This window comes from Solanum tuberosum, unplaced genomic scaffold, assembly GCF_000226075.1.
Source record: "Solanum tuberosum cultivar DM 1-3 516 R44 unplaced genomic scaffold, SolTub_3.0 scf00148, whole genome shotgun sequence".
NCBI lineage: Eukaryota > Viridiplantae > Streptophyta > Magnoliopsida > Solanales > Solanaceae > Solanum > Solanum tuberosum.
In genome coordinates, this window is record NW_006239071.1 from 1,108,137 (window position 1) to 1,115,764 (window position 7,628).

The 7,628-nt window shown below is 35.5% G+C and overlaps 2 protein-coding genes across 5 annotated transcripts in view; both read right to left on the bottom strand.

Moving 5' to 3' along the window:
- Positions 1-2,992, bottom strand: LOC102589353 (uncharacterized). Of its 2 annotated transcripts, none has more exons than XM_006352358.2 (4): positions 2,864-2,992; positions 870-1,732; positions 620-775; positions 1-501 (listed from the first exon to the last, which is right to left on the bottom strand). In XM_006352358.2, exons 2-4 carry the CDS (start codon positions 1,161-1,163, stop codon positions 175-177), a joined length of 777 nt encoding a protein of 258 aa, XP_006352420.1. In that variant the 5' UTR covers positions 1,164-1,732; positions 2,864-2,992; the 3' UTR covers positions 1-174. The 2 variants fall into 2 exon arrangements, with proteins under 2 accessions (XP_006352420.1, XP_006352419.1); XM_006352357.2 differs by having other exon boundaries at positions 602-775.
- A 1,093-nt stretch (positions 2,993-4,085) lies between these two features.
- The window catches only part of LOC102589901 (F-box/FBD/LRR-repeat protein At1g13570-like), a 4,773-nt gene continuing 1,230 nt past the window's right edge, over positions 4,086-7,628 (bottom strand). For 2 of the 3 annotated variants that reach the window (XM_006352360.2, XM_006352361.2), the window contains exons 2-4: positions 4,964-5,805; positions 4,714-4,869; positions 4,086-4,599 (exon numbers count right to left, since the gene is read on the bottom strand). In XM_006352360.2, the coding sequence (XP_006352422.1) occupies positions 4,267-4,599; positions 4,714-4,869; positions 4,964-5,788 (1,314 nt within the window). In that variant the 5' untranslated portion in view covers positions 5,789-5,805 and the 3' untranslated portion in view covers positions 4,086-4,266. Of the gene's footprint in view, positions 4,600-4,713; positions 4,870-4,963; positions 5,806-5,844; positions 5,989-7,628 lie in introns of those variants that run through there. The other variant, XM_006352359.2, reaches the window with a different exon arrangement.

Below are 7,628 nucleotides of genomic sequence, written 5' to 3' on the forward strand. Positions count from 1 at the left end.
TCTAGTGTGTGCAAAATTCCATAAGCAGGCACTAAATATAAAAATCCTTAAACATGTAATGACTAGTGTTATTACAGAACAAACTAACCAAAGCATCCTTCCAGAAATGCTAAATGTTCCAAAACAGGTTTTCGCACGTCTCTTTACCTTACTACGACAAGGTAAAACACAGTGTTAAACAACTCCATCGACATTTGTTTCTACCCTATTCAGTTCTAACTTTCCATAATATTCAACGTCTATTTCAGCTTCGGGTGATGCACGCTGAAAATTTACTAGCTCAGCAAGAATTTCTGATCCTGTGTCAATAAGAATTGCTGGATCGATGTACATTTTCACCAATACTGGAGACTTGGCTAACAAAATCTTGATAAGCTGCATCTCAAGCGTTGTTCCTCTAAAGCTTGTTATCTCAACTTCCCTGAGGTGATTAAATGTGACATCTGAGAAACGTTCGAGTTCAAGGGATTCTTGAATACCACTATCAGCTTCATTGTAAACCTAAAAAGATAACGAGAAGTCAATTATCAGATTATTGAGGATCTAATAAGTATGAAGAAAAAACAGTAAAAAGGAACGAAAGAGAGAAAGAAAAGAACACCAGCCGCGTATTAAAAACCTCAATTTTGAGATATTCTAAATGTGGGAAGCTTCGTATCAAGCAGAGAGCACATGAGCGAGTATATGATTCCTTCAGCTCAACATGAGACAAGTGAAGATGTTTGGCACGGTTCAGATAAAAGGGAAGCCTTGTTGGTGCCTCATCTGCAAAGAACTAGGAAAAAATATACCAAAGTTCAACATGACTTATCCGAAAAGAAGTTCCATATGCGAAAGTACAAACAATGAAGTCATGAAGCAACATCTACCTGGCCATAACGGAAGTTCAAGAAGAGGTGCTCAAGAGCAGAACAAGACTGGAAAAACTTTGCATAATCAAACTTCTCTGCCTCCATAGAAGAATTTTCACATATCAGAGAAACTTTTGCCAGAAGAGGGACATTCTTTAAACAGATAGAACTTACACTGCCTGTGAACTCAAAGGATCTCAACATTGGGGCATTAATTTCAGTTACGTTTAATGTTTTCGCAATTTTCAGCACCAACTTCTCAAGCAACGGGCAATGAGCTATTAAATGTCCAAGCAATTCAGAAGAAATCATAACTCTACATAGTTCCAGGCTGACTAAACTATCAAATCCTTCACAGGCCGATGGATGATGATGTATTGAGCAATAATGAATATTTAAATGCCTCAGCTGCGAACATATGAAAATTGAAGAAGGCAATTTGTATAGTTCATCTTTTTTCTGTGGAAGGTGAAGAACAAGATGTTGAATGTCTTTCCTAGATAGGAAATATAAGAAGTTGTCAATCTTAGGACATTCTTTCAGGTAAGTAATGTCGAGCTTAAACTTAGTAATGGGTCCTTCATGATGGGTCAAAAGCTGGTAGACTGTCTTTCTAAATTTAACTGTAGGGTAAAGCTTATCCTTTTGTGTGCTCCAAAGAGATTCATCAAACTTCCACTTTGCAAGTCTACACCAGTGATACTTCCATTTCCTTGATAAGACACTTGTGAGACACTTGTCCTCACAGCATCTTTACAAGGCAAACACATCAGAATGACATCGATAACATTATCATGAAGGTCGCTAAGGATGTCAGGAGGTAAACTTTGACAATGTTCTCTTCCCATAGGAAGCATCATATAACAATAATCACCAAGAAGCTGTAGAAAATAAGCAATATTACGAAGTCATCTCCAAATTATATGGGCAAACTGACAAAATCTCTAAACTATCAGGACACAACTGTATTCACACTGTCAAATCAATATATATTATATATATATGGGCAAACTGACAAAATCTCCACATCATATATATAAGAAATAAAGGTGCATTCTAGTTGAAATCAGTCAATCATCTCCTATTACTATCACTGTTATATGGACAGCTAATTAATTTGTCTTGATATACCCATATCGAAATAGAATGGATATGATAACGGCGAGGATATTTGGTGCAGATTCTTTAAAAGAACACGAAAAGTTAGTAGAAAAAAAAAACACACGTCACACACCCATAGTGGATATGAAACATTGCTTACTGTCCACTAATATCATTCTTAAAGCCAGAGCACTTACTATCAATACTTCATAAAATACATTTGTGGATTCCAAAGCTGTTTGCTACTTCTAAGTTACCATCAACTATCATACAAACAATAAAATATGGTCATTTTAAGATTTAACAGTCAAAAAACACACCTAAAAGTATCACATTTTTGCAAGTTTCCTACCTGAACGATCAAGTGTTCACTTTTTCAACGTGGTTGTTCCCTTTTCCTACCGCAAATATCACCTTCTTTCAAGTAGAAAAAAGAACAACTACTAGTACATGTATGACACTCAAAAAAAGGATACTTCAGGTGTGTTTTCACCTTTTCGAACTTCCACTCATCATTTTATATCATAAAATAAGCTTAAGAAGCTGTTTTCACCAGATTTTCGCAAGATTTGAAAACATCAAATTAGAATTAGCAAACCCTAGCATACAACAATTGCAACATCAAACCAAATTTTTTTTAGAGAGAATTGCATTTTGAGCTCACCAAGAACTAGGATTATCTATAATATCAAATACCCTTTTTCAGTTTGCTTCATCTAGGTTTATCAACTTACAGAATTTGCTCATTTTAAGCAATAAATACAGCATAAAAATCAGTTTTTGCTAGATTTAGAACATCAAATTAGTAGCTTTACTACTATAAACATTTGTTAATCCTAAAGAACCTCAAAAGGGAAAGGAATGATTTTTTTTCAAAAAAGAAAAAGAAAAGTAGTAGTAGATTTCAATACCCTTTAAAGTGCTTTGAATGTATGGATTCTTCAAATCTTCAATTTCAATCTAGGGTTTGTTCATCACCCCCACAGTCGGAGAGAGGATTTGGCGAAAAAGCCATAAGAGTGAATTATAGTGTGTGTTTTTTTTTTGGAGAAAAGAAAGGAAAAAACACTAAAATGTCCTCATGTTTTATATTTGCATAAAATAACCCCAATTTTTAAGTTCAAACAAAAACACACCTACACTTGATTTGTTATGTATTATTTCGTAATGTATCGTATTATTTTAATGAATATAGCATTTGTATAGATTGTATCGTTCTCTATCGTTACATAATGTCACAGATTTTCATAATCTAAATGATAAAATAGAATTATTAAATAATAAGTAAAGATAAAATAAGAAGAAAATATTAAAGTAACGACGCGTTCACACCAAATCGATCTTTACACAAATTGAGTCTTTTCGTCGTTACCTAATGATGGATTTAAATGATACTATGCAATGGAATTTAAGTAAGAATAAAAACAAACGTTGTATTTAGACTAACAATACAATACAACAAGTAACAACCATCCAAACAAGGTGCTAGTGTAATCGCACAGGTGGCGTCAACGTATAGTAAACGCAGACATTACCCCTACCTTTGAAAAGATAGTGAAACTATTTTTGAAAAATCCTCAAATGAACAAATAATGAAAAAGAGACAATAGCAACAAACAAAAACAACTACAAAATAATTAGATATCAAAGGGAAACAACATGTAAAAATATAAATCTAAAAACAAGGGAAAGAAAACAATAATATTGAACTCAATGAAAGGAATAAGAAACATCCATAATTCTCGACCTTTGCACCCTCCTATCAAGGATCATATTCTTGGCAAGTTGAAGTTGCATCACGTCTTACCTAATCACATCATCTCAATACTTCTTAGGTTAACCTTTACCTCTCCTCAACAACGCTCAAAAGTTCTCTAATCATTTCACTTTTACTTCTTTTTCCCCACCGCTTGTAACGCAAGCAACTATATATACAAATGTATATGAAACAACAACATACATGTACTCTCACTCAAGGTTCGGAGAGGATAATACGTACACAAACCTTATTTGCGGGATACAAAATATAAAGATCAGCCTTAAAAAAGGACACTGTTGAACTTTTTAGTCATTCAGACATCTCTATGATTAAGAAAAGAAACATAACACTGATTATGGTAAATACCAAAAGGATATCACAATAAATCACAGTTCTTTGAAAATAAACAACCATAGTGTAGGTTCATATCCAGGTTTCATTTCATGGATCATTCAAGAAAAGGAATGAAATGTAAACCCTTAGCACTGTAATGATTACAAACAAGAAATTCGAATTTCAACTCTCTCCATCGATCAGGCAAAAAACAAGCAGATACTATGGGGTCGTGTCTCGATAATATTCATACTTATCAGATACAACCACATTAGCTTTACTTGATGCCCGCTGAACTGTTGTTGCTGCTAGTATCTTGTCTCTTCTTGCATCATAGTTATCACCACTCGATGGATCAATTAGCATTTTCACCAGCATCGGAGATTTGGTCAATAGAAGCTTGATAAGCTGCAATTCGAGCTTTATGCCTTCTACTCCTTCAAGCTGAACTGTCCTAAGGTGATTCAATGTCACATCTGAGAAACTTGCGAGAACTTCATCAACTTCATTAGAGGCCTCAAGTTTTTCTGATAAATAATCCCTCGAGCAATATACCTAAGAAAGATAGAGAAGATTGAAGATCTAATGAGTGTGAAATTAAGGAAGTCATCACTACATGTGAATAACACATACAGAAGAAAAAAGAAAAATATAAACATCACTACTAACCTCCATTTCAATATCTTGTATGTACGGGGAGCTTCGTATCAAGCAAAGAGCAATGGAAAAATCAGCTAATCTCCACAGAGTTATGTTAAAACGTTTAAGATAGTTAAGAGGAGAGGAAAGTCTTCTTGGGACTTCAGCTGCACCTGTAACCAAGAACTACAAAGAAAGTGAAAAATCAGGATGACTCAAATTCCAAAGGATGGTACTTCTATGGAAACGCATTACAGTGAAGGTGTGAAGTAACATTTACCTGGTCACTTCCATTTGCCAAGTAGAGATGCTCAAGAGCAGAGAGTAACTGAAAAAATTTGTCAAAATCACATTTTTCTGATTCCTCAATAGATTTTTGACATGGAAGAGAAAGTTTAGAAAGAAGAGGAACACTCCTTAAAGAAATATATTTTATGCAGCCTGTGAAGTCGAAGGATCTCAAATTGGGAGCGTTAATTTGAAGGTGGTCTGAAGTATCTGAGATTTTCAACACCAACTTCTCTAGCAAGGGGCTATAAGAGATTAAACTTTCTAGTAATTTGGAAGAAATAGTCACATCACACAGGTTCAGGCTATTTAACATATCAAATCCTTTGAAGGCTGGTGGAGGGCATATTACACAATTTTGGAGAGTCAAATGCCTCAACTGAGAACACGTGAAAAATGAAGGCGGCAATCTGTATCGGTTCCACTCCGAAAATTTAAGAACAAGATCCTGAATGTCATTCCTAGAGAGGAAATATATCAAACTGTTAATCTTAAGATACTTTCTCAGTGCAGAAATGGAGAGGGTAAACTTAGTAAGTGGTCCTGAATGAAGGGTCAAAATCTGGTACATAATTTTTGTAAACTTAATAGAAGGGGATAGTAAGTCATGTGTCTCCTCCCAAAGGTCATCATCAAGTGTCAACTGTGGAAGTCTGCACCATTTATACCTCCATTTCTTCGATAAGATGCTTGTCATTACAGCATCTTGCAAAGGCAAACGCATCAGGATGGAATTGATAACATTCTTTGGAAGGTTGCTAAGTCGATCAATAGGTAACCTTTGACGACCACTCTTTCTTCTCTCAGGTGGCATCATACAATGCCAATGGGAATCTGCAGAAAATAAACAAAAACACAAAGGTAAGTAATCACCAAATTATCTGCACGTAGCACACAGACAATAATCATCCAACTCCTCGTAAAATCAATGAATTGCAGTCTTTAAAGCAAGAACACCTTCCATAAATACTTCATGAATCCAGGGGATTTTACAGATCTGTTATTGGAAAGGGAAAAATAAAAAGAGCACATATGAGAATCACATAGCCGTTTGCCGCTAATAAGATTCTCAGTGGACATCTATAGCTACACGATAAGGAGAAAAAATTGTCCAGTATTTGGTAATTTTCGCTCTTAAAATCTGCTTAGAAGATCTGAATTGGATATGACATCAAATACACAACTACTGAATTTCCAATCACCAAACTAGGAAATTCCCACAATTTGAAGAACCCTTAACTTGCCTGGTTAGTATAAACACAGTGGAAACTGAACAATCATGTCATTCAACATCACTAAGAAAGTTGAACCGAGAGCTGCAGAATACAGCAACCGCAATTACTAAACTTTAGCACATACAAAGGAAACCAACATCTAAAAATGGGTACAAATAAGATGATAGAACCTGCCTAATAGACTTTAATTCATCCGAAAAGGAAAGAAACAATTTAAAACAAAAATAATGATACTGAGACACATTTTAAGCTTAACAAGACTTAAGATCCTTGATGATTGAATATCTAAAAAGGTGGATTTGCCTTTTCTCCAGATTGTTGCCAAATGCCATTATGCGTCCGTAACTGTTCTTCCCTGTCCTTCTCAGATGGATACTATTTGTAAGTTCCAATTCTTCTACAAGGTTGTGTTTTATGTGGTTGGTGTCCAAAGGAGCATGTCTTATTCACAAGATAATTTGCAAAAGGAGAGGCTAACGGTTCTGCAAGATATGTTATATGTGATGGAAGCATAAAGACTATCAACCACCTATTAGTGTGGCAGCTGTTCTATAGGATTCAGGCACAATCTTTGTGCTATATCAATATTACTTACCATTTCAATAAAATAAAAAATAAGGATATACATAAGTGAAAAGCTCATTATTTTAAGTGGTAAAAATAAAAATAACTATCACCACTTAATAAACATGCATTTTTGTTTCAGGTTCCTGTCTTCCATCACTTCTTTATGTTTATCAATCTATATGATTACCAAAAGACGTGAGCTGATGATTTATCGGAAACAACCTCTCCACCTCCCAAGCTAAGGGGGTAAAGTCTGCGTACACACTACCCCCTCCACAAACCCCACTTGTGGGATTACACAGGGTGTGTTGCTGCTGTATTTGATTACCAAATGAGTGATTTGGACCCTATATAAAGAATGTTCAAATTGTTCCAAACAGCCAACCTTATTTCAATTCTTAGAGTGCCACTTACATTGAATATTATCAAAATTTTCATTTGTACTATTGCCTTGGATCTGTGTTCTATTCTTCCAAGTCTACTGACATGACCTGCCCGCTAATACAGAGCTTCCAAGAGAAGATTGGCAAATCCCACTAATAAAGAACTGCCTAAACATCTACCCTTCGGGTTGGGTAAGATGGTTTGGCTTGGGACTTCCATAATGGAGGTCACAAGTTCGAAATCCTTTGCTTGCGACAGCAAGGGGGTTTTCTTTTGGGTCGGACATGGCTTGCCTAATGTGGTTTACTTCTCTTGTGCGGTTTGCAGGCTATTGCATAGGAGTGGGGTTTACCTTGTGCACATCCAAAGGATAACAGCAGCAATTTCCCTTGTCAACAACAACAAAAACAAAGAACTGCCTAAACATCAATTCCAACAAGCATATCCTCTGCATATGAAAGATTACCCCCC

Bases quoted from the DNA above. Each gene is read 5' to 3' on its own strand.
- LOC102589353 (XM_006352357.2), bottom strand. From the start codon at position 1,163: ATGATTTCTTCTGAATTGCTTGGACATTTAATAGCTCATTGCCCGTTG. The intron at 776-869 runs GTAGATGTTGCT...ATTTTTTCCTAG, and splicing joins TGAACTTCCGTTATGGCCAG to TTCTTTGCAGATGAGGCACC. The intron at 502-601 runs GTGTTCTTTTCT...TTATCTTTTTAG, and splicing joins AGGTTTTTAATACGCGGCTG to GTTTACAATGAAGCTGATAG.